This window comes from Nannospalax galili, unplaced genomic scaffold, assembly GCF_000622305.1.
Source record: "Nannospalax galili isolate Female #2095 unplaced genomic scaffold, S.galili_v1.0 scaffold1454, whole genome shotgun sequence".
NCBI lineage: Eukaryota > Metazoa > Chordata > Mammalia > Rodentia > Spalacidae > Nannospalax > Nannospalax galili.
In genome coordinates, this window is record NW_008334056.1 from 29911 (window position 1) to 56434 (window position 26524).

General features: G+C 40.9%; 2 protein-coding genes across 3 annotated transcripts in view; both read right to left on the reverse strand.

Moving 5' to 3' along the window:
* Positions 1–1653: 1653 nt before the first annotated feature.
* Commd2 (COMM domain containing 2) lies at positions 1654–9769 on the reverse strand. 2 transcript variants are annotated; one of them, XM_029561562.1, is made up of 5 exons: positions 9642–9769; positions 9488–9565; positions 8696–8706; positions 7349–7522; positions 1654–2237 (listed from the first exon to the last, which is right to left on the reverse strand). In XM_029561562.1, the coding sequence occupies exons 1-5, from the start codon at positions 9706–9708 to the stop codon at positions 2040–2042; spliced, it is 528 nt and encodes a 175-aa protein (XP_029417422.1). In that variant the 5' UTR covers positions 9709–9769; the 3' UTR covers positions 1654–2039. The 2 variants fall into 2 exon arrangements, with proteins under 2 accessions (XP_029417422.1, XP_008827220.1); XM_008828998.3 differs by having other exon boundaries at positions 8624–8706.
* A 4463-nt stretch (positions 9770–14232) lies between these two features.
* Positions 14233–26524, reverse strand: part of Ankub1 (ankyrin repeat and ubiquitin domain containing 1) — a 43520-nt gene continuing 31228 nt past the window's right edge. Inside the window, exons 4-6 of the mRNA XM_008828999.1 lie at positions 24813–24927; positions 20708–21646; positions 14233–14520 (exon numbers count right to left, since the gene is read on the reverse strand). Coding sequence (XP_008827221.1) covers positions 14391–14520; positions 20708–21646; positions 24813–24927 — 1184 coding nt within the window. The 3' untranslated portion in view covers positions 14233–14390. The remainder of the gene's footprint in view (positions 14521–20707; positions 21647–24812; positions 24928–26524) is intronic.

Genomic DNA, 26524 nt, shown 5'->3' on the forward strand with positions numbered 1-26524 from the left:
GAGCACAAGCCATGGAGGAATGCTGCTTACTGGCTTGCTCCTCTGGCCCCTGCTCAGCCTGCTTTCTTATGCAGCACAGGCCCACCTGCCCAGGGGTGACACCTCCCACAGTGGGCTGGGCCCTCCCACATCACTCATCAAGAAGATGCCCCTCAGACATGGCCACAGGCCAGTCCAACGGCAACTCACTAATTGAGGCTCCCTCAACCTGGGTGTGTCAAGTTGACATTAAAGCTATCCAGCATAATCCATCCCTTCTGAGTTTTAGTTTGTAGACAAAAGCATTTTCTGATGGCTTATCGCTCCCTTAGCTGAGAGAATGGACTGGAGGTCTGGTGGGACTGAGGTGTTAATTCTAAGGAGAGATACCTATGTTTCTCTCCAAGCTACCAGACAACCACCTTTCCAAAGCAATTATACCTGCAAATTCAGTGTATTTAAGAGGCATTTGGGAGTCTGACCTCAAAGCTAACCTGCAAAGAGAAGCTATAAAAGGCTTCTCTGTCAGAAGAACGGGTCGAGGCATGAAGAACTCTGGCATTAGTTATGCCATTTTGTAAAACCTCTCCATTTTGGCTAAACCTTAACAATTCCTGAAATTCAGTTTGGTTCTACAAACTGAAGCAACTTCTTTTTCTAGATTCTTTCCCTCTTTGCTCTATCAATCAATCCCCAGTAATGGCTTGAGGAGTTTTCTTAATCTTTTAGGGACATCAACTCAAGTAAAACTCAACCTTGGCTTCCACACAGAAAAAAAGTTTCAGGGGGAGCCAGTAGGAGGCAGAATTGTGGTCTATAGGGTGTGGTGGTGCACACCTGTAGTCCCAGCACTTGGGAGGCAGAGGCAGGTGGATCTCTGTGAGTTCAAGGACAGCTGGGGCTACAGGGAGACCCTGCTTCAAAAAGAAAAAAAAAAACAAAAAACATTTTTAATATAGACATTAAGCATGAGGGTTAAGAGAAGGAAAGAAATGCTCAGGGGCATCTTCTGATAGAGATGACAGAGAAGCCTTTTATAGCTTCTCTTTGCAGGTTAGCTTCAAGGTCAGACTGCCGAATGCCTGTTAATTACAGGACATAGGAGAGCATGGCTGTGGCTGTTCTCCTTGGCTCTTCACTGTCTTTACAACAGTCATATGCAGGACTGTGACCAGAAGCTCCTGCACGCACAGTGAATGGTCTAGAAGGCTGATTAGCTCATCAGAACCCAGTGCCTGTGAGGAGTTAGAATGCTGCAAGTCCAGAGTTTAATAACCACTTCTTGCCCATCTCTGTGTCTGACATGACATCCTTGTGACTATCTGGTAAAACAGCTTAGAGTATATTAACAGACCCCTAGCATTAATCAATGTCAGCACGTAACAGCTGAGGCCTAGAGTGGAGGTCTTCTGCTTTGCTGTTTCCTCCAGTGTACTTGAAAAGTGTATCCATCTATGACTTTCTTTGTCCTGTTAATAAATGACTTATTATTTTTAACTTTCTCATATATACAAAGTCTTAAAAAATTTTTTATTGGCCAGGTGTGGTGATAGAACACCTTTAATTCCAGTACTTGTGAGGCAGAGGCAGGCAGATCTCTCAGAGATCGAGGCCAGCCTGGTCTAACCAGGGCTACATGGAGACTATCTTAAAGAACACTGAACTACCTAGAAATAGTTTTATATTGTAATAATGAATTTTATTTTCAAATTTTGATCAAGGACAAAATAATAAATTTAAGCAGATAAAAAGTATGAAAATCAGGAAAGTCATACACACATATAGAGACGATACGAACAGTAGATTGATTTTAGTTGATTCAGTCCTATTTACACATTTAAAATACAAAATACATTTCAATCTGTCAAGAAGCTGACCCCATTTAGCACCAGAAAAGGAACTTTACTTTAGCTTCTGATCATGAGTTCAGCATCCTCAACAGGAAAAGAAACTTCATGGACTCTAGAGGTACTTATTACTGTCAATGAATAAAAAAATCAAATTTGAAAAGAAATCCCCATGTATCATCAATGCAAAGGGACTGACAGCTTGGAGCTGGACTACTTGATGCTGCGGACCACTCTTCTGCAGTGGTTCGTCTTCATCTCTTCCAGCGCTTGCTCTAGCTGCTGCACTAGATGAAGCAGGGTGGCTGGGTCCGTCTGCAGAACTCTGGTACTGTGGCCTCCATTCTCAGCGAGGTGCAGCCGCATAGTCACTGTTGGTTTAATCTGCCGCCTGAGACTTCTGCTGGCAAGCTTGATTCGAAGTGGAAAAAGAGCGCAGTGATTGCGTAATAACCATGCTACATACACAACATCTAAAATTAGGTACCATGCAAAAAATCAAATTTAGGCTGAACCAGACTTCAAAACGGAAAATAAACTTGAAGACCTTTGGAATGAGACTAGAAATAAAACTTTATGGTATGAAAAGAATCCTTAAACATGATTCAAAAGTCACACATCACAAAGACAAAACTGATTCTTCACAGGACACCTTCAGATGGTAAAAAGATAAGCCATAAAATGGGAGAAGATATTTTGCAAAAAACAAGTAGGGCCAGTGAAATGGCTCAATTGGGTAAAGGCTCTTGTTGGGTAAAGGCTCTTGACTACATGAATACAATCTCTGGAACCGACATGGCTGAAGGAGAAAATTTACTCTTCTATGTTGTCATCTAACTTCCACACATGCATTATGAGACACATGTCCCCAACTCCCCCCACTCCACAATTAGTTACATTTAACAAAAAATTATTCTATTTATTTTTGTTATTTTATATGTATGAGTGTATTGCCTGCATGTATGTAAGTGCACCCATTTTTACAATGCCCATGGATGTCAGAAGAGGGCATCAGATCCCCTGGAACTGGAGTTACTGATGGTTGTTAGCCACCATGTGGGTCCTGGGATTGAAACCCGAGTCTTCTGCAAGAACAGCTAGTGCTCTTAACTGCTGAGCCATCTCTCCAGCACCAATAAATGTAATTTTAAAAGAACCCTGAAGAGTATAAGAAAACTCTGAGTAATAGTTTTCTCTAAGGTGGTAGAGGAGGGCCTAAAATTAAGGTGGGCTTGAGTGATTCAGAGATACTGGTTTTACTGTATTATTAAGCTTGGTGGTGAGTATGCTGGCATTTGTTTTTGTTACTATTCTTTAAACTGGGTATCTTATAATCTTTGGTTTGTATAATGCAATGCAATTTTTTTTGTTTTTTTGGAGACAGGGTCTCACTATATAGCTCTGTTTGTGAAATTTTCCGTTTAAAAAAAACAGAAATGATTAGATTGTCTTTTCAAAATAGAAAGTGGTTTGTGGATAAAGGGTAAGGAGAGAAGTCAAGAATTATTCCAAGTATTTTTTTTTAACATTTTAGATACAGATCATGTACACTTTTTATTACATTTTATTTATTTATGTATCTGTGTATGCATGCCATGATGCTTGTGTGGAAGTCACAGGACAACTTTAGGAGTCGGTTTTCTCCTTCCACCCTGTGGGTTCCAGGAACAGGAACTCAGGTCCTCTGGCTTGGCAGCAATTGCCTTTCCCAACTGAGCCATTCACCAGCCCCAATTCTAAATACTTTTATTCTGGGTAAGTCTGAGCACAGACTCTTATTCAGCGAGATGGGAGAAGACTATGGAATAGTCAGGAAGGAGAAGGCAGAACGCAGTGTTTGGATATATTGCATTTGAACACATCAAACGCCCAAACTGACATGTGGAGGTGGCTTCAATTGTATAGCAGTTCAGAGGCAAGTCTAGGCCTTAGAAATAAATTTTGGAATATTAAGTACACTGGTGATATATAAATCCATCAAATTAGATGAGTTTGGCAGACTATAGATAGGAAAAGTATGAAGACTAGAGAAGTGGAACATCTAACGTTTCACTGTCAACAAAATGAGAGATGAGCAATAGAGGCCCAAAAAGGAAGCTCTATAAGCTGGATGGGAACCAGAGAGAGGAATTTACCACAGGACAACACAAGGCAGTATTTAAGTAGGAAGGAATGGATAACTATGATGGATGCTAATAAACACTAAAAAGACTTTGGTTAGTCTGTGCCAGTAGAGTGGTACTATGAAGCCTCGTCAGAGAGGGATCAAGAGAGAAAGGGACAAGAGAATGAAGGCACAGACAATTCTTGATGTAAAGGGAAGGAAGAAAAAAAAGGTGTCAGTGGGAGGAATGAATGACGTCAAGGCTGGGTTTCCTGAGACCGTGTTTGGCGGTTCTAGCAGCCACGGTCAGCCACTGGGATAGCCTTGACCTAAGAGCAGTCCGATGCTATCAAGGAGGGCTGTCCTTTTTGATCAAGAACATAGCTTCAGGAGAGACACACAGAATGATGGAGGAAGTGGACACCCTTCTGGTCAGTCAGAACAGCTGTACCAACCCTGACCAATGGGGTGACATGTCACACACAGCCAGATCACTTTCACATTCAAGACTGTATGTGAATTGACTGAAATAAAAGGAATGATTTAGCATGGAGGCAAAAGAGGTCTGATGCAGAAAAAGAGGAACAAGTGTTGGAATGATGTCTTCATGTGACCAAATGGGGCTGGGCTGAAGGGGTCAAGGGTAGAGGCTGTCTATGAAATAAGCAAGATTTCATCAATAGTGACAATGGTGAACGCAGAGCAAGTGGACACTAATATAGATGTCACAGCAGGTACAGAGGCAGGAACTTATGAGTCAGCCAAACAGGAAGCAAAACCAACGGGACAGCATGGAGTCGGTTAGGAAAGAGAGCACACGAGACATTCACGGTCCTCGCTATCGCTGAGGTCATTGTTCTTTGTAGGAAATGGAATGTGTGAAATGACTGGCTCATGAATGACTCATAAATGATCCACATTCCCTCCACCCCCAGGAAACACAGGTGTAATGAAAAAGAAAACACGTGCCACCAGGATTTAACGGACTTGCAGCACAGAGAATTTATCTCAGGAGCATCATTTAAAGCAGAGGTTGGCAATTTTTTTTCTGTAACTAATCAGATACTAAATACTTTAGGTTTTGTATACTATATAATTTTTGACCCAACTTCTTAATTCTACTCTTGGTTTTTTGTTTGTTTTCTTTTGAAGACAGGGTCTCACTGTGTAACCCTGGCTAGCTTGGAACTCACTATTAGAGCAGGCTGGTCTTGATCTCACAGAGATCCACCTGTGTCTGCATCCCGAGTGCTGGGACTACAAGTATTTGTCACTATAACCAGCAGCTGCCCCTGTCCTTTAAGAACAGCCATAGGTAATATACAGATATATACACATGGCTGCATCCCAAGAAATGTTATAAACAGCAAGTTAGATTTAGCCTATGTGACAGTTTGCTAGGCCCTAATTTAAGCTGCAATTTATTAAAAGTGTAAGAAAACAGAGTTAAGAGATAACAGCAAGGCAGAGACAAAGAAGCACATGACACACAGAGGAAAACGGCGTCGAGGCGTACATTCTTCACACTTCTGATTCTACTTTTTTTCTGGTTTGCCCAAGGATGCCCAAATGACTACGTTAATGTTACATGTTTACCAAAGAATCTACAAAAGCATCCTACTGTCAGTTCATCTAAACTCTAATCACATTTTTAAAAAAATTTTATTTATTATTTTTATGTGTGTGTGTGTATTGCCTGCATGTAGGTAAGTGCACCCATGTCATGCAATGCCTGTGGAGGTCAGAAGAGGTTGTCGGATCCCCTGGGTCTGGAGTTACAGACAGCTATCAGCTGCCATGTGGGTGCTGGGATTCGAACCCGGGTCTTCTGCAAGAACAACCAGTGTTCTTAACTGCTGAGCCATCTCTCCAGCCCTCTAATCAAATTTCTATAACCTGTTTTGACCACCTTACTTCAAGTCACAAAGAATCCACTGTCACGATGCCTGTCAGCAGTGCCTGGTGTACTACTTACTGCTGTCCTATTTTTTGAGGTCCAGGCCAAACTTTAGACCAGTATGATCAGAATCTCTCCGAATGGGATACAGTCATCAGAATTTCTTAAAATCCCAGATTATTTCAAATGCAATGAAGCTAGGGAACAAGGCCAACGTCATATAGTCATGTTCATTTCCTCATTCATGTGAGACTTTACAACCTAGGTTTTGTTTTTAACTTTCCTTAATGAGCTATTTTGAGAACACCTAATAACTCTAACCAGATGATAGCATCTTTTCTAGCTAAAAAAATACCTCACACTTCTTTTGTGTCCCAAACCATTTAGCATAGCTTTCGTCAGCAAATGGGCAACATCCAACAGATGTGTGTTGTCTTTCTCTGCTTAATAAAGGGCTACATGCAACAGTCTGAAAACTTTTTTTTTAATTTATTTGTTACTTATTTTTCTGAGAGAGATTTCATTATTTTACAAAGACTAGTCTCCAAACTCCTGGGCTAGTGTCCCTCCTGCCTCAGCCTCCCAGGTAACTGAGACTAAGAGTGTATGTTGTTATGCTTGGCTCTTACATTTATGAATCTTTCAAAAAGATACCAAAAAGATAAATCTTTCAAAAATAATGTTTTGCAAAAGAAGCCAGACACAAAAGAGATTTGTATGTTTTTGCATTTTCATGTTAGAGATTGAATACCAGACCTCACATTTGCTAGGCAAATACACAGAACCAGACTTCCAGTGCTATGAAAGAGTACTGACCAAGTGATTGCATGTACAGAGATAAAAAGAGTAAGCTGTGTTAGGAGGCAGGATCTGTGGGAAGGAGCAGTAACTGGTAAGAGGGAAGAAAGGTGCCTCTGGGCTATTGGTCATGATCATGTCCATCTCATGATAGACTGTGTGATAATTTACTGAGCTGCACACTGACCCGTGCACTTTCTTTGTGTGTTAGATTTAAAGATAAGTGACTTAAAAACTAAGCACTGCCTGAAAAAAATCTGCATAACCATCTTTTTTTCCAAACTAACTGATTTCTTTCTTTTCCAAACTAACTGATTTCTTTAAAACTCTGCACTTGCTGCCAAGCCTGATAACCTGATCTCAATCCCTGGGATCCATGTGATGGAAGGACAGAACCGACTCTGGAAAGTTGTCGTCTGATCTCTACACACCTGTCATGACTCACATGCGTGCGCACACACACACACACACACTAAATACGTGTGCTAGAAATTTAAGTAAATAGAATTAAGTAAAAATTTAAAGTCAGTTAAATATATTAAAAATAAAAGGAAATTAGCTATTTGTTAAATGGTCTAAAAAAGAAATTAAAACCAAAAACCAAAAACCACCAGTTTCAAACCACAGCTTGGATAAGGTGGTAAGTAACACAAGTAGGCCCTGCACCTTAAATAATTCTTATAGTCTATGTCAGGTTAAAAAAAGAAAAAAGCCATACCATACCTGTACATCCAGTCGCCACTCAAGGCTGTGGTAGCTGGGAAGGGCAGGTGCCAACTCATTTAGAACAGTTCTGATCTCCTTTCTGTTGTCCAGATAAAGTTGAAGCAATAATTTGTTCAATTCTTCAGAGAATCCCAGAACAAAAACAGAATCTTGGAAATCTAGTTCAGAAATCTAAAAGTAAATTGATTTTAAAAGAACATCAAATTTTATTTTTGTCTAGTAAATATTAAGATATTTTCTTTTGGGGGGTATCTTTTTTTTTTTTTTTTTTTTTTTTTTTTTTTGTCTTTTTGAGACAGGGTCTCCCTGTAGCCCCAGCTGTCCTGGATTCACTATGGAGACCAGGCTGGCCTTGAACTCGGAGGGATCCACCTGCCTCTGCCTCCCGAGTGCTGGGAGCCACCACGCCCAGCTTAAAATACTTCCTAAATATAAAAGTACATTAATCCCAGCCCAGCCCTTTAATCCCAGGGCTCAGGAGGCAGAGGTGGGTGGATCTCTGTGAATTCAAGGCCAACCTGGTTTACATAGTGAGTTCCAGGCCAGCTGGGGCTACAGGGAGACCCCATCTCCAAAAGATAAACAACAAACAAACAATCATTGCCTACCATTCCAAAATCTGAGACATTAACACATAAATTACCTTAAATACAAAAAGAATTAAGATGCCCACTTTTACTTCCTATTTTCCCATCAAGCGAGATGCTGCCAGTATGTGAAATAAGCAATTTCATTCTTCCTGCTCTCAGGGTACACATATGCTGGTGTATGGTTTGACAACGCACATTACAGAATTAAGAGACAAATATAATTTATACTAGCAAGAGGAATTTAGAGGATGACATTATAGTCATCATTTAGGTATGTCTTCACAAATTCAATTATGAGGTTTAAAAACGTTTTTTATTGAGTTTTTGTACATTTCATACAACAGTTAATCAAATTTAGATCCCTTCACCCACTGATTATGAATCTTTTTGCTTTTTTAATTTTATGTGTATGAGTGTTATGCCTGCATGTATGTAAGTGCACTCATGTCATGAAATGCCTACGGAGGTCAGAAGAGGATACGGGATTCCCCTGGAACTAGAGTTACAGTTGTTAGCTGCCATGTGGATGGTGGGAATTGAACTCTGATCCTCTGCGAGAGCACCCAGTGCTCTTAACCGCTGAGCCAACTCTCCAGCTCCTCCATGATAAATTATTAATATTATTAACAGGTGCCTGTTTTAAAGGATCCAGGTAATACAGTACAGTTCAGAGAAGCTTTACCATGAGTTTTGAACTCTCAGTGAGGAGATAAGTTAATCCTTCCACACCATGCTGGATAGTGTCACTACTCACATTGAGTTTTCCTAAAGAAAGATAAAGAAAAAATGAACAAATTATCCTTTTGTTGAAACTCCTATTTAAAAATACACATTTTCAGCCTGGCTGGATGGTGCATGCCTTTAATCCCAGAACTAGAGGCAGTCTGGTCTACACGGAGAGTTCCAGGCCAGTTGGGGCTACAGGAAGACCCTGTTTCAAAAAAAGAAAAGAAACAAGCAAACCTATATATTCTATTATTTCAAACAGTAGACTGAAAACCGGTAAGTTGAGCAGAGCCTCCTGCTCTTTCTCACCCTACCCCATTAAGAGATGTTTTCAATAATTCAATATTTCAAAACAGAGACCTGGGGACACTTAATACCAGGCTCCTTCAAAGCTGGCAAAAAAACTCAACAAGGGCGGACTTAATCCCCTAAACCACCCCTCCTCCAGGGGGAAAAGGACACCAGTAAAATGAATTTCTGGACAACAAATGTTAACCAAACACTTGAAAGATCTTTTTAGGTAGCCTAACCGTTCCACAGCCTTTGCAGCATTTTATTATACATCATGGTACTTATGAAAGGTAGATGCTGTTATCTTCATTCTAAATATGAAGAAACGTATTTAGCAGAAGCTTTAAAATCTCACTGCTACTTAGACGATGCGCAGGGTCTGCGCTCTGCCTGGGAGCAGAGCGAATTTTTAATCTGCTGCATTTGGAACAAGATCCTGGGACCTGCAAAAGCCCCTTCCCTGCACCGATGAGAGAAGGGCTAGCATTTTCCGGCGCCAGAGGCAGAACCCTGCTCCGCCCTTTCTTACTGGCGGCGCCTTCGTAGATCTTCGGGTTCGATCCTCGTCTCAGGAACTCCACCGCAATCCGCCCGAACTCCGCGACCACTGCAACGGAAGTGAGGCCGTGAGCGCAGGGCTGTCCCCTGCGCCCTTCCCGCCACAGGCACCCCGACTCCCTCACCCGCGCTGTCCACTTGTGGCAGGAACGCCAGGTGCTCCCTATGCTCCTCGGACAAGTCCAGCAACATCTTCGCTGGGCGGCGGATTTCACCCAACACCGCCAACCCTGCGCTGGCCGCTTCCGGCGCTCTGTGCAATCAAAAAGAAGCTCCGGCGGGGCCTCACTGCCCCAAACTTTAGGTTCCGGTCTCTGGTGGTCCTGTAAGCACCTGATTGCCTGGAGCATGATGTAGGAGTGGAGGTGGGAGGTGAGGTGGGGGTTGAAGGCACAAGTTTTCCATTCATAGATCATCCTGCAAACGTGTAATGAGTGCTTTCTGGGTGCACAGCGCTAGGCTCTGTGGGAAAGGACAAGGTGTTTCAAATCCCACTAGTCCACCTGTGGAACGTATATCAATGATATCAATAGCTAACGTTTGTTAAATACTGTCAGGAATGTTCTTACATTTAGCCCACAGTTCATGAGAAAGAAACGTGTTACACAGGTCCATTACTATTTCCATAAGAAATATGAAAGCAGAGAGGTAAGTGAAACAACGAAAACTTTGGTTATTTGCGCACAACTTTGATTATGTTATTTATCTCATTTAACAGTCTCAACAGCCGTGGCCTCCTTTTTAAAATGAAGAAACTGAGCCTGGAGAGATAGCTCAGCTGTTAAGAACACTGGCTACTCTTGCAGAGGCCCAGGCTTGCTTCCCAGCCCATACATGGTACCTACCTACATTTTGTAACCCCAGTCCCCGGGCCGTCTAATGCCCTCTTCTGACTCTCAGGCATTGCATACATGTGGTGCACTTAAGTATAGACAAAACACTCATACACATTAGATAGATGATAAACAGATGATAGATGATAGATAGATGATAGATATTGATATAGATAGATGATAGATAAATATAGATGATAGATATAGATAGATGACAGATAGATAGATAGATGATAGATGACAAAAAAAAATTTTAATGAAGAAACTAAAGTCAGAAGATTATAGATCAAAACTGGAAGGAGATTGTTAGATGCCTTGCCTATCTGACCCAAGCCCCAGCCCCTCTGTGTACCAGGCTGAAAGTTAAAGGTTTGTAACATTGTTTTTTTAAAATTATTATTATTATTTGTGTGTGATTTGTGTGGGTGAAGGTGTGTGAAGGTCAGAGGACAGGCTTTGTGAATCCAGTCTCCCCTTCCATTGTGGGACCCAGGATGGAACTCAGGTCTTCAGACTTGCCATCTCCCTAACTCAGTAACATTTTTTTGTTTTGTTTTGGGGGTGCTAAGGATCAAATCCAGGACTTCATAATACTAAATATGTACTCTATTATTAACTATATCTTCCTCTGCAATAAGCTTTATGAATAATTCTAAATTAGGATAAAGATGATGATGTGATGACAGTAACAGATGTTTATAGGATTCAGAGCAACGTCATTATTTTTATCTTTTGAAGATATGTGAACATTTGATCTCCTTTCCAACTGTCTTCTCACCTCCTTTGTTTTGGGTTAGATAATAAGAGGTTACTGAATGCTAATTGATAGGAATGTGACTCTCCAAATCTCTCTCCTATCATGGGAGGAAGAGGAGGGGAAGAAAAAGAGAGGGAGGGTGAGAGACTTCATGCCTAGCTTTTATATCTAGGAGTTCTAGGATTCAACCCAGGAGCTCTCAAATGCTAGTCAAGTACATTTCTTTATCCCCAGCTAGAGACACCTGTTCCTATAATCTGTCTCCAAAACAAAAGTGGAAATTAGTTTTTAAAGCTCCTCTGTTTCTACCTTATCCTAATTTATATCTTTAAAAAAAGGCAAAAACAAAAACAACCCCTTACATTGATACTTCAGAAAAGAATACATCAAAATGCAAAATAAGTACATGAAAAAGTGTTATGTCATCAGGGACATAGAAATTTAAATCACAATGATGTGCCATTTCAAATGCACCGGAATGATTAAAAGTAGATGCTTATGACAGCAAAGGCTGGTGAAATTATGAAAGAGAAGCTAGTCTGTTGTTAGTAGAAGTGTGAAATCTTAAAACTACTTTGAAGACTCTTCATTTCTTTTGCTCTCTCCCGCTCTTTTTTTTTTTTTTTTTTTTTTTTTTTTTTTCGCTCTTTTTGAGACAGGGTCCCTCTATAACCCCAGCTGTCCTGGAACTCAGTTCGTAGACAGGCTAACCTTGAACTCACAGAGCTCTGCCTGCCTCTGCCTCCCCAGTGCTGGGTTAAAGGCGTGAGTCACCAGGCACAGAGAAGACTTAATTTCTTATAATGTTCATTGTACATTCACTTTACTATCAAATAATTCCATTCTTAAGTATTTACACAAAAGAAATGAAAACATATATTTAGAGAACACTTTCACAGTAGTTCATAAGTACTTTATTTATAATATCTCAAAGATGGAGACAATCTGAATATGCAATTGAATAGATAACATGACACATCCATAAACAGAACACTTAACCATTCAGTAACTTAAAAAATATACTAACGGGGGGGGGGGTGTTGGCTCATGCTGTAATCGCCAGCACTTGGGAGCTTGAGGCAGTAGGACTGCTGTGAGTTTTAGACTAGTCTGGGTTACAAAAGTTAGTTGTGCACCAGCCAGGGCTACATATAGCACCATGTCTCAAAAACCTAAATAAAGGGGGCTGGAGCGATGGCTCAGCAGTTAAGAACACTGGCTGTTCTTGCAGAAGTCCCAGGTTTGAATCCGAGCACCCACATGGCAGCTAACAGCTGTTTGTAACTCCAGTTTTAGGGGCTCCGATGGCCTCTTCTGTCCTCCTCAGGTGTTGCACAACATGGGTGCACTTACATATATGCAGGCAATACATGAATACACATAAAACAAAATAATAAAAAATTTTAAAAGCCAAAGCAAAACAGTGGTACTATTGATAAATGTGACAATCTGAACAAATCACAAAACGTTAAATAGAGCAATGTAATCCAGACCCCAGAGTGAACAATGGCCTGACTGAAGTGCTTTGGGAATCCTATGTATAGAGATTGAAGTCAGAATTTGCCTAGGCATTTGAAGAAACTTTCAGGGCGGGGGGGGGTAAGTGTTATCTGGGAGTCTTGTTTACGCAAACACATGCTTGTTACCCACTGAATGTTACAATTAACATCCATGCAGTTCATTGTATGGTCAGCTTTACCCCAGTTTTTTAAAAAAAAAAGATTATATAAGTTGAACTTCATATTCAAATCCTATTTAGATTTCAAAGTAATAAAAGTATTTGAATATGTTAATCCTATATAAGAATTATTTCTGTGGAAATGAGACAAAATACATGATTAGTAATATTTTTATGACCTTTCATGTCATAATGAATTGATATCTCCATTCTAGAATTGAGGGGAAAGTCCTATAAATAACTACTTAACATTTATGAATATATAGTCCAATAAGAAGACTAAATAAAAGTATACATAGATATAGTTTTAAAAAGATAGAAAGAAATGTTTCAGCTGAAACTAAAATGATGTCTGAGATCCGCACAGAACCTAGATGATATTTCTAACTCTCTTAGAAACCTTGTTTACAGATTTTATAAAAATTTATTTTATGGGACTGACGAGATGGCTCAGCAGTTAAGAGTACTGACTACGCTTGGAGAGGACCTGAGTTCAATTCCCAGCACCCACATGGTGGCTAACAACCATCCCTAACTCCAGTTCCGGAGGATCTGACACCCTCTTCTGACTTCCTGGACCAGTGCATGACACGGGTGCATCTACCTACATGCAGGCGTAACACTCATACACATAAAAAATAAGAATAATAAAATGTAAATTCTTTTATTATGTTCTACATTTATATAACTTCAAAACCCTAAAGCATTGAAACAAATCTGGAAAAACAAAATAAGAAATACAATAAAAATTCCAGCTCCCATCCTCATACCCCCCTTAGTTTCCCTACCAACACAGACAACTACTTGCTTCTGTTGTTTTTTTTTTTTTTTTTTTTAACGAATTCTTTCTGAGACTATGAAAAAAAGAGTCCTCAATATTTTCACTAGGGGCAACAGTAACTGTGCTGGTTAATTTTGGTTGTTAACCTGGCTGGATCTGGAATCAACGAAGAGAAAAATCTCTGCGGCACGTCCATTGAGAGAGCATCTAGTTTAAGGTTAGCCTCTGAGAGTGTGTGTGAGGGGGTTTCACGATCAGATATTTGAAGTGGAAGATCTACCCCAGATGTGGGCGGCACCTTCCAGTGGCAGCTCAGATGAAAGGAAGTTCAAGGGAAAAGCGTTTCTTCTGGCCCTCTTGCCTGTGTTTCAGTCAATCCTGTAGCTGCTGCCAGCTGCCGCCGCCAGCTCTGCTGCGTTCCTTCCCTGACAGAACCCGGCTTCTTCAGGTTTCTAACCTGCATGGGTGACGAGGAGCTCTTCAGGCCTTCAGTGCCATATTGTACTGTGGAGGCATCCAGCGTTGTGGACTGAGGAACTACTGGATTCTCAATGTGAAGACAGCTATTTTGGGCCTACCCAAACCATATCATGTAAGCCTATATGTATATATGTATAATATATATATAATACATATATAATATATTCATTTTATGGGTTCTGTTCCTCTAGAGAACCCTGAGCAATACAGTCTCAAAGAAAGCATGCCATTAAACATTATCCTGTTGAACTCATGTAGCATTCGAACTATTATTAGATACATTGACATTAGAATTAGAGATTCTATTGACCAAGTGTCTATCCAACCCAGGTCTGACATGACTTTTCAGAGCACAATTTCAGGAGAGTTTCCGCTCATTGCTGGACCTCTTTGAGTCGTCAGATTAGAAACGCTCTTTTTGGCCAGGACTCTTGCTATTCCTAACTGCTGAAGCCATCGCTTCTCTTTAAAGGCACTGTAAGAAAAACAGACACTTCACAAGAAGGTGCAGACTCATCCGGTAGATTGCTGAAGGGGTCAAAAGCTTTAGGGTGCTTTTGTAGCTGTGGTTAGTTTACTGGTTACATAGGTCAGATGTGAAATATAAACATCAATCATTCTAAAACCGGTTCTGTGCAATGTAGTGGGAATGACATTTTCTCAATACAATACTACAAGTTTAGAACCCACGACTAGAAACCAAAAGGCAATCAATGCCATATAGAATTTTCTGTGCTGAAATTCTGGCAACTCTGTATACACAAACCCCCTGGCCACATTTCTTCCCTTCCCCCAAATCACAATAGGATTTTGTTGTTGTTGTCTTTTTGAGACAGGGTCTTCCTGTAGCCCCAGCTGACCTGGAACTCACTATGTAGACCAGGCTGGCTTCAAACTCACAAAGATCCACCTGTCTCTACCTCCCAAGTGCTGGGACTAAAGGCGTGTGCCACCATGCCCAGCTTTACAGTAAGATTTTTGACAAAAAGTTTGCTTTTGATAGTCTTTAACGAAAATGCAAGGGAACTAATATTTTACTATAACTAGTCTATGTCTATATACTAATAATAACTTGTAAATTTGAAGATGATCATTCCTAGTTTGTAGGATGAAAATGTAATTCATTAAAGAAGAATTTTACATCTCCTTAAATATTGGCATCATCTAAGAGTCCACCCTTGGTCTTGTTTTCTGTGCCCTCATGACTTTCACTTATGACTTCAATTCCTGAATCCATGACTCTTACATGCTGCTCTTTTAAAAAAAAATTATTATTATTATTTTTTATGTGTATGAGTGTATTGCCTGCATGTGTTTTGCAGTGCTGCGGAGGTCAGAAGAGGGCTTCCGATTCCCCTGGATGATTGTTAGCCACCATGTGGGTGCTGGGAATCGAACCCGGGTCCTCTGCAAGAGCTCTTAACTTCTGAGCCATCTCTCCAGCTCTGCAAATAAGAATGTTTTTTCCCACGAATGCGTCCAGTCTAGCACATCTTTTGTGGTCTTCCTGTATTTGTTCCCTTCCCAGTGTCCCTGTTCTGGCATTGCTCCTTCTTACCCTCCCTAGCTACAAAACCGTAACCCAAACTCCACTCCTTCCCCACCTCACACCTGGTTAGCACCTGAATTTTAGAGGCTGTACCCAGAAGTGTTCCCTCACACTTGCTGGTTTCCCTCTTCCCCAGTAACTTCCGCTGTCTTTGCCAGCTCTTGCCTGTCGTCTGGTGGGTCCTCTAAAATGCGCTTTGCCCATCCTCTTGCTTTCCTGGAAACCCAGTTCCTTGCTTGCCCCTTCACAAAGCAGTACCTTTGACTACGTTACACGTCACCTGAATCCCTTCCTTCACCTCCACCTCTCTTGTCTGTGGAGTCCTGTAAGTTTTTAAAGTGCTCTATTAGGAGTACCTGTGCATAAATACATTTAAACTAGATCCATGTCTGCCTTTTTTTTTTGCTCAGAATTAACCTCTTGCTTTCCCGCAGTGGCTATGTCTCCTTGGGCCCCCTGAAGTAGGTTAACCCAGCCGGGTCCTCAAAATTAACTCTTAAGCTTTGAGACAGTCACTTGGGCTCCCTCAATTAGCCTTTCTATCCCTTAATTTGAAGTCCTCTCCTTCATTCAGATGCAGATCCTCTCTCCTCCCTTGTTCCTAGAGCATCCTGATTCTTGTCCTGGTATCTGAACCCTGGCTTTTTTTCATTCATTCATAATTTTTTATTGTATGCTACCTATATGACAGGTACTATTCTATGTACTGGAGATACAAACAGTGAACAAAGCACACAAGATGAACTGTTTAAAAATAAAACAAAACGGAGACCTCTGTTTTCCTCTGGAGCACAGTCAGCACTTGGGACTGCTGTGTGTTCTCAGGGTGTTCACTCAGCCTTCCGGATCATTCTCCCACACTGACTCGTCACAAACCTAGACTTCAGGTCACATAGATCTGCTGGAATCCAGCGTCAAGCAGCAAGGAATGCTGGTTTCCAGACATTTAGAGACCTTTGACCTGTGTTAACCCTATACCGCCTTCTAGGTGAAGGAACAAGATTTTGTGGCCCTTAGTGTCTGCACTTTCATCCCTGCAAAAGCCACATGAACTCACCCACCTAGACTTATAATAGCACATGTTCTGTGCTAACTGCAGCCTGGTCACCATAGGGAATCCAGGCCAGCTGTGACTAGAGGGAAACCCTGTCTCAAAAAAAGATCCAAAAGAAAAAAAAATATGTATTTGATTGATTTTTTTAAGTAAATCTTTTTTTTCAAGATTTTATTTATTTTGATATTATGTTTGCATATGATTGTTTTGCCTGCATGTATGTAAGTGCACTGTGTGCATGCAGTGCCACAGAGGCTAGAACTGGAGTTAAGGAGGAATGTTAGCCACCATGTAGGTGCTGGGAATGGAATCCAGCTCCTTTGGGAGACCAATAAGTGCTCTTAACTACTGAGCACTCTCTTTAGCCCCTGATTTATTTATTTGTATTTTATGTATATGAATGTTTTGCCTGCTTCTATGTATGTGCGCCACATGGGCCCAGTGCTTGTGGAGGCCAGAAGACACATCAGATCCCCTGGAGATGGAGTTACAGATGGTTGTGAGCCACCATGTGAGTGCTAGGACCCAAACTGGGGTCCTCTTCAGGAGCAGCCAGTGCTCTTAACTGCTGAGCCTTCTCTCCAGCTCCGATTAATCCCTTTTCTTGACAAGTGTTTTCCCCAGAAATTCCGTTCTCAACCTTAAATTTCCTTCCTTTTTGATAGTTCCAATCCTTATGAGATGTAGCTACAAAAAACAAAAACAAAACAAAACAAACCACCCAGCATGCCAGTGTAACAGAGAAAACTGTTCAGAAATGTCTACTAAAGCTAAACCTAAACTTATCCTAGTATCCATTCATTTCTAGGTATAAAATCAAGAGAAACAAATACTAATATCCTTCAAAAGACTTACACAAAAATAATCATATATTGTAATTTAAAATAGCCCCACGTTGGAAACAACCCAGATGTCCACCAGTAAGAAAATAGATACATACATTAGGATATGGAATGCCCCACAAAAGTGGAGTATACAAAAGCCAGAAAATTGGGGGCTGGTGAGATAGCTCAGTGGTGAAGAACACTAACTCTTCTTGCAGAAGATCTGGGTTCAAATTCCAGCACCCACATGGCAACTCACAACTGTCCGTAACTCCAGTTCCAGGGGATTTGACAGCCTCTTCTGTCCTCCATGGGCACTGCACGACACAGATGCCTACATGCAGGCATAACGCTCATACACATAAAAATAATAAATAAAATACTTAAAAAAATAGCAATATACAAAAACCACAAATGAATTTCATCTGTGATATGTTGAGCAAAATGGCAAAATATAAAAAGTAAAGAACAGCATAAATGGATCTTAATAAGGATAACGGCTATATCTGAGAGAAATTACTGTTATATTTGTTTAACCTTTTTTTTTTTTTTTTTAGACAGGGTCTCCCTGGAGCTCCAGCTGTCCTGGAACTTACTATGTAGACCAGGCTGGCCTCGAACTCACAGAGATCCTCCTGCCTCTGCTTCCCGCGTGCTGGGATTAAAGGCATGCGCCACCACGCCTGGCATAATTTCTTTTTTTTAACTTAATTTTAAAAAATTTTATTATTTTATGTTTATACATGTATTTCCTGCATGTAGGTAAGTGCACCCATGTCATGCAATGCCCGTGGAGGTTAGAAGAGGCCGTCGGATCCCCTGGGACTGGAGTTACCGACAGTTGTTAGCTGCCACGTAAGTGCTGGGATTCGAACCCGGGTCTTCTGCAAGAACAACCAGTGTTCTTAACCACCAAGCCATCTCTCCAGCCCCTAATGAACATAATTTCTTTCTACTGAACTACATAGTTTTATCCAGCACTCAGGAGGCAGAGTCAGGCAGATCTCTGTGAGATCAAGTCCAGTCTGGTCTACATAGTGAGTTCCAGGCTAGCTGGGGCTACAGGGAGACCATGGCTCAAAAAAATTAAAACAAACAAACAAACAAAAAACTTCCCCCAAACCAAATAACAACAATAAAAAGATCATAGTTTCATATATGCATACAAAATGTAGAAAGAGAATAGTCTATTATAAAGTGTAGTCAGTTAAACAGAGGCGGGATCGTAGCATGAGCCACCATACTGGGAATACACTGGATTAAAAAAATTGTTTACTCAAAAAGACCAAAAAAAAATTGTTTAAAAACGTGTTTTTGTTGTTCTTTTGAGACAAGATCTCATTATGCAGCACTGGCTGGCCTGAACTCACTATCCAGACCAGGCTGACCTTGTACTCACGGAGATTCATTTGAGTGCTGGGATTAAAATTTTGTGCTACCAAGCCCGGATAAATAAAGAAAAAAGTAATTATCTTATAAAGTTGGATCTTCAGAGCTGGAAAGATGGCTCATTGGTTAAGAGCACTGGCTGCTCTTGCAGAGGACCTGGTTCAGTTCCCAGCACCCACATGGTGGCTAACAACCAGTAACTTCCGTTCCAGAGGATCTGACACCCTCTTGACCTCATCAGACATTGCCCCTCCCGGGTGCAGGCACTACACCAACACACATTAAAAATAAAGTTAGAGCTTCAAGTTTACGTTTTCCAGCCGAAATTACTCTCACCACTAGATGGCAGCAACGTGGCTGAACACAGTGAAGGCCAGAACAGAAAGAGAAGTAAAACACAGCTTTGTTTTAAATTTTCTTAGCAAGGAAAGAAACTACCTATCTGTACTTTTCTTTCTTTTCTTTTCTTTTTATCATTTGTTTGTTTATATGTACTTTTCATTATGGTACTCAAGAATGCCTCACAAGCAATGGCCAGAACATAAGGCTTAATCTGGGAGTTTTGTTTTCAGTGAAATCTAATGACTAACAATGGCATTATGGAATTGAATGTGCCTAAAAATCCCACTTCTGATATACCTGCTTGTTCTTTTAATGTGATAGTAGATCATCACTTTAAATATTAATACCAGTTCTAGCACCCTACACAGATTTTCTTCCTACCTGTGAATCTTGTCCAGGAAGCCATCTTAAGTCTGTATGGTTCCATGTTATGAAATTGTTCTTTTTTTTTGTACTTTCATGACTGCCTAGTCTTTTGTGACACTTTTGATGTTACCCTCCCATGTTTCAAGTTTCTTTGTTTTCCCTTTAATTTTCATCCACTATTTTAAATTTATTTTTATTTTTATTTCATGTGTGTGAGTGTTTTGTCTACATGCATGGAAGTGTACCCATGTCATGCAAAACCTGAAGAGGCCAGAAGAGGGCATTGAATCCCCTGGAACTGGAGTTAGGGATGGTTGATAGCTGCCATGGGGGTGCTGGGAACCAAACCTGGGTCCTCTGCAAGAGTAGTTAGCACTCTTAAAAGCTGATCCATCTCTCCAGCCCCTCATCCACTATTTCTCCTTCCTTCCTTCCTTCCTTCCTTCCTTCCTTCCTTCCTTCCTTCTTTCCTTCCTTCCTTCCTCTCTCTCTCTCTCTCTCTCTCTCTCTCTCTTTCTTTCTTTCTTTCCTTTTTATTTATTTTTTGGTCTTTTTGAGACAGGGTCTCCTTATAGTCCCAGCTGGCCTGGAACTCACTGTGTAGACCAGGCTGGCCTTGAACTCACAGAGATCCTCCTGCTTCTGTCTCCCAAGTACTGGGATTAAAGGCATGTGCCACAATGCCTGGTTCATTCACTATTTCAGAACAGTTTAAAAAATAAGTAAGCATTAGCCATGGTCTAATTGAAACCACACCTTCCTCATGTCTGTTTTTGAGAGCTTGAGGAGTGATGTTTGGAACAGACTGGTTTGGGCAATAATATTATTCCATTTTTCCTCCCTGAAAAGGAGGCTAAGATGAGGTCTCTTTGCTGTTATTTTGTTTTCTGAGACAGGGTCTCACTGTGAAGCCCAGTCTGAACTCAAACTTGAAATTCCATTGCCCTGGCCTTCCAAGCTGGGATCAGAGGCAAGTACCACCAGGCCCAGTGAGTGAGTTGAAGTCCTTGATGCTGTTTTGAAGCATTGGACCAATTTGCACTATTCTGAAGGCCATCGCAGGGCCTCAGAAACCATTCTCCGTCTTAATCGTGTCTGGTTAAAGTTGACCCTTGTACATTTAAAGACAAAGCATTACCTTGCTACAGCCAAGCAGTAGATGGCATTCTCTCTTGGCGTCTTCCCACTGTGTTCTGAGAAGGATGTGAAGGAAGACCGTAGCAAGCAATCAGCCCTGGCTGTGGTGGAGTAGAACCGCGGATGTGAGTAGTCTGCTCTTGGAACTGGAGGAAGGGGGACCTGGGGGAGATAGGTGTTTCTTATGTGCTTTTCTTTTCTCCTAACTGTGGTAGTTATTTTTTCCTGGCTTTCTTGTTGATGGCTTTGTAATTCTGAGAACCTGTTCGCATTGACTAAGGGTGGGAATGTGAAGTTTTGTTCTCTGGTGTCCCTCTGTGGAATTGCTAGTGGATGGCCAGGTTTCCTGCTCGTCCTTTGATGCTTGCGATGTGGCAACTTGCTCAAGGTGCTTTGCGAGTCCTTGTCTCCAACCTCGTGCCAGCTCTTAGAGGTCATTTCTGGCTTGGTAAAACCATCCACCATCACAATGTCTCCAACTTTTGCCCCTGAGACCCTTACTCTGCGGAGCTGGTTTTTATCATCTTTGTGGCTCTGAGCTCTGAGCACCCATTGTTTTATTTTAATGTAAATCCTCATTGGGACTGAAATTTTCAGAAAAGAAACCGTGGACCACATTTTACTCAGCAAATACAATACACAGTCTTTATGCTGGTGCTTTGCTGCGATGGTCAAGGGAGTTTGCCCTAATGCATTTTTACATTCCAGGCACAGAATGCTGCAGTTGACAAAGGCCTTCAGAATCAGCAGTTGGCCTGCTTCTGCAGCTGCATGAATAGGGCATTTAGAGACATCTGCATGAAGGGCTTCATGGCACCATGCTCGATAGGGATGAACACCAACCGCCTCCTGGGGCCGCACGCCCTGTTTCAGGGCCCATTCAGTGAGTTCAGTGTGACCGTAAAAAGCAGCGATGTACAGGGCTACCCTTTTCTGGTACCTGAATAGTGAGACAAGTTTGGGGGAAAGAGTTAACAAGTCAGCAAACACAGGAAAATAGTTATGCTAGACACAAAGCATTTGTTACAATGTTCATTTCTTCCTTCCACTCTAAAAATATTTTTAGAGGGGCTGGGAAGATGGCACAGTGAGTAAAAGAGCTGTGGCAGAGACAGGAGAATGAATGGCTAGGGCTTGCTGGCCACCAGCCTAGCTCCGGGTTCAGTGACAGACCCTGTCTCAAGGGAATAAGGTGGTGATAAAATAGGGCAGCACACATCCTGCATGCACTTGCACACATGTGCACATGGACCACACATACATAACCAACAACACACACACATGCATACACACACACACACACACACACACACCAATCAGACTATGGTGTTCTTTTGGGGGGTGGTCTTTTTGATTCAGCTGGCCTGGAACTTGCTCTGTAGACCAGTCTGGCCTCAATTTTGCAGAGATTCACCTGCCTCTGCCTCCTGAGTGCTAGGATTAAAGGAGTGCGCCACCACGCCTGGCCAGAACTATGTTGTTTTGTTTGTTTATTGAAATAGGGTCTCATATAGACTAGCGTGGAACTCACTGTGTAGCTGAGTCTGGTCTTAAACTCCACATCCTGCCTCTACCTCCTGAGTGCTGGAACTGTACACATATGTGACCCAGCCCAGCATGAGCTATATATATATTTTTTAGATTTAATAAATGTTTATAGCATATTTCATCCAACAGCTGTGGAATATACATTCTTTTCAGCAGTCCAGGTAACTTTTTCTAAAATAAATCACATTTTTTTAATTCTTATTCTTTTATGAAGTTAGTTAAAAATTAATGAACAAGAAATTAAAGAGACTGCACTGCAATTAAGTTAGAATATTCTAACTGGAAAACAATTACTGTGAAACTATTTACATTCTCATAGAATTATAAACATTTCTCAAGGAATACTTTACAGTAAAGTATTCCATGAGCTATATTTTTAAAAGCAAAATCACATCTTGGCCCTTACCCCATCCGATGTCTTCCCAACTCTTGAAACGTAAAGTCCACAGCTCCTCATTCTCCTGCATGAACATATCTTTTATCTTTCCAGCCTTTGTTCACTAACCACCTCATTCCTTATGAATGGCTTTGAGTTCCTTGAATCTATTCTGTATATCCATCTACTTTAAAACACTGGCTTTTTTCCTTCCCTCTACCACCTACATATGAATCCTGTAGGTCTCAAACGTCCCTCTCTTAGGATACCTTGTTTTGTTCCCATTCTGTACACTGTTCCACCATCTTGCATTGTATTCTATCATAGCCCTTTTCACACTGGGTAGTAACAGCAACCAAGCTTGACTTTATATCCTGCTTACTATGTGCCAAGCACACTTGGGATTTAAGACATCTAGTCCCTAAAACAGGTCTATGAAATAGATGCTACTTTATTTCCGTTTTATAGAAGAGGAGGGTAGAAGAGGAGGCTGAGATCCAGGATGGTTGTGTAATTGCCCAGGTTTACCTAGCTAAATAGTGAGAGCAGGCCTTCAAGGCAGGCAGATGCACACTGGAGTTCTACTTTCAAATATTTTACAGTTCTGCTTCTCCAGGAATTGGTTCCTTGTTTCCTGTTTCCCTTCTGGACTGTGAGCTCACAAAAGGCAGGAACTATTTTGCTTACTGCTGAATTCCTAGGATCTTGCACAGTATATACTAAATGCTCAGTAAGCATTTTTGATTTGGTAGCAAAATAAAAAGAATTTTTTTCAGTTTGACCACGTACATTCTTCGAGCTCTTAGATTTTATTTAAAGATAAAGGATAGATGGTCAAGCACATTGGGACTAGAGTCAAACTGTTTCTATCTTGTCCCTACCCTTGCTAGCTGAGGGACACTGGAAAAGTTTCCTAATCTCAGTTTCCTCATCTGTCAAACAACATAAAAAGCATCCACCTCATTAACTTGTTGCAAATATAAAACAAGGCAATAAACACAGCACATCGTTCATCTTGAGTGTATGCTCAATAAATACACACTAAAGTAACAATGCAACACAGTTATCTTCTATTCTGGACATGAAACAAGAATTACAACTATTTCCAAGGAGAAACTAATATAAAAACTTGACTATTTCATAAGGTTGTAAAAACTGTGCCACCTATGTGTCAATTTATAGAGCCCCGGGCTCTTGATGGTGTCTGTGCTTTGGTAAAACATGGTTAAATCACCCATGAGGGAGTAGTGTTCTAAAACACCATTGAACTAAAACCTAACAGTTAATACAACCTGCACCTTTGTGAATTTTCTGGCATCAGTGATAGATTAAAATGCCCACTTGCTTGCCTTTCCAAGCCTATCATGCTCCATAGTCCCAGACACACATTACCCTTCATGTGAGCAAAAAATGAACACTTCTCAAAGGAAAAAGAGAGCTTTTTATCCTCATCTTAGCAAACACATTCATTTAGGCAGAGTTAGATTTGTGCCTGATGTCTGGTCGCTGTCTATGAAGGGCTGGGTATGTACTGCTCAGGTAGCCTAGTCAGTTCTTAGACAGAAACCTGACTTATTGTCTAATAAACACTTCTAAGCTCTAATACAACTGACCATTAAAAATTGAACAATAGTTTATTGTTTTGTAACAATGTCTGTTGTTAAACCCTGACATTTCAATTAAACACAAATTATAGTTATAATTCAATGCAAATTCAACAGTTGTATTTGGAATGAAATTTTTTCAAAATTAAATTTAGCGAATAAAATATTATACGTGAGTTTAAGAAGTGGCTATGTTTTTAGCCCATCAGTTGGCAGATTTTATTTTGTTGTTGTTAACAGAATAATTAAATGTGAGTGGCAAAATACTTATTCTGAAAATAAAAATATTTAAAGTGTTACCAAAAGTATGATATCCAAACTAAACTTATCAGTTTAATTAAGATTTCCAGAGGAAAATCTACCTGGATTGCAACCCATTACCAAAGCCTATCAGACCTAGTAAAATTCCTACTATCTTGACCCAGCAATTATCTCAATAATAATAACACATTGAGCCATATAAGGTAGACATGGCACCCAGCAGCACCATGGCTCTATGGAGGATACAGGCTTAAGATTGAATGGGGCTTAGCGAAAAGTTACTTCAATTCATCTAATATTCATTTTATCTCCCATACTTGAGTACCGGTCCTTCCTTTGATAAGTAGCGTTGGACTTTAAGTTTTTGTCCAAGAAGGCAGCCCATCAGAAATTCCTTCCATCCATCCCAGACATCCAAACGAAGTGTTGTTCCTGTGGATCAGGAGAGGCAGTTATGGTCCAGTCTGTCACTGTGGTTCAACAATCCATTAAACTTTTTCTTTTAAGATTAAAAAAAAATTTTAATTTATGTGTTATGAGTGTTTTGCCTGAATGTATATATGTGCAGCATATGTGTGCCTGGTACCCAAGGAGGCCAGAAGAGGGAGCTGGATTCCTAGGACTGATTGTGAGCCATCATGTGGGTGGTGGGAACTAAATCCAGGTCCTCTACAAGAGCAGCCAGTGCTCTTAATCACTGAGCCACGGCTCTAGCCCTGTCCTTCTAAATGAGAGCTTTCCCCAAACAGAGCTAGAAGCACAGTGAAATGTAACCTCAGAATAAGGAGACGGGCGTTAGGGTTAGGCCTTCATTGGCTGGGAAAAGCGATTTAACTTTCACCCACTTCTACTTGCCCCCTTTTCAGTGTGTGTATGGAATGCCCAACCCCAGAGTTTCATCATTTCTATTAAAAATAAAACTCTACATCTAGGAATTGCTTTTCATTCTTCTCATTTTTTAAAATGTCCCACGTTTAAACCAGGGCTTCTTAAAACTTTCAGCAATTCCTTTCAGCTCAAGAAACTTTTATGCAATTTTGGGTATATAGGTATATCAAATAGGTATACAAAGCAAATATTTACTGATAATAAATCATAAAGAATTTATTTGAGGGGCTGGAAAGATGGTTCAGTGGGTAAAGGTGCTTGCCACCAAGCCTATACCTGGGTTTAATCCCCAGAACCCACATGGTGGGAGGAGAGAACTGACTCTCACAAACTGTCCTCTGACCTGCATACACGCGCCATGGCACACGCACACCCCTCCCCCCAAATAAATACATGTTAAAAAAAATTTGGTGCTAGAGTGGTTAAAAGCATGTATTGCTCTTGCAAAGGACCTGAGTTTAGTGCCCAGCACCGATACGCTAGCTTACAACCACTTGTAACTCCAGCTCCAGGGGGTCCAACACCTCTGCCTTCTGCAGACACCCTCACTCATGTGTACATACACACAGATCACATATACATACACATAATTAAAAATAAGAATAAATATTAAAAAGAATGTACTTTAAAGCAATTCTTTGGTATGCATATTCTGTTACCATTTATAAAAGGCTAAAGAAAATTTGCACACAAATGGGACAGATATGCTTGTTTACTTTGACATAAATAATTAAATCTTGGGGCCGAAGAGATAGTTCAATAATTAAGAGCACTTGTTGCTCTTGCAGAGGGCCTGTGTACAATTCCCAGCACCCACATGGCGACTCACAAGCACCTGTCACTCCAGCTTTAGTGAGCCTGACACCCTCTTCTGGCCTCTGTAGGCACCTACACATGGGTACAGGTATACACACACACACACACACACACACTCAAATGAAAATAAAGTATTATTTAAAAATAATTAAATTGGGGGGCTGGAGAGATGGCTCAGCAGTTAAGAACACTGGTTGTTCTTTCAGAAGACCCAGGTTCAAATCCCAGCACCCACATGGCAGCTAACAGCTGTCTGCAACTCCAGTTCCAGGGGATCTGACAGCCTCTTCTGTCCTCCACAGGCATTGCACGACACAGGTGCACT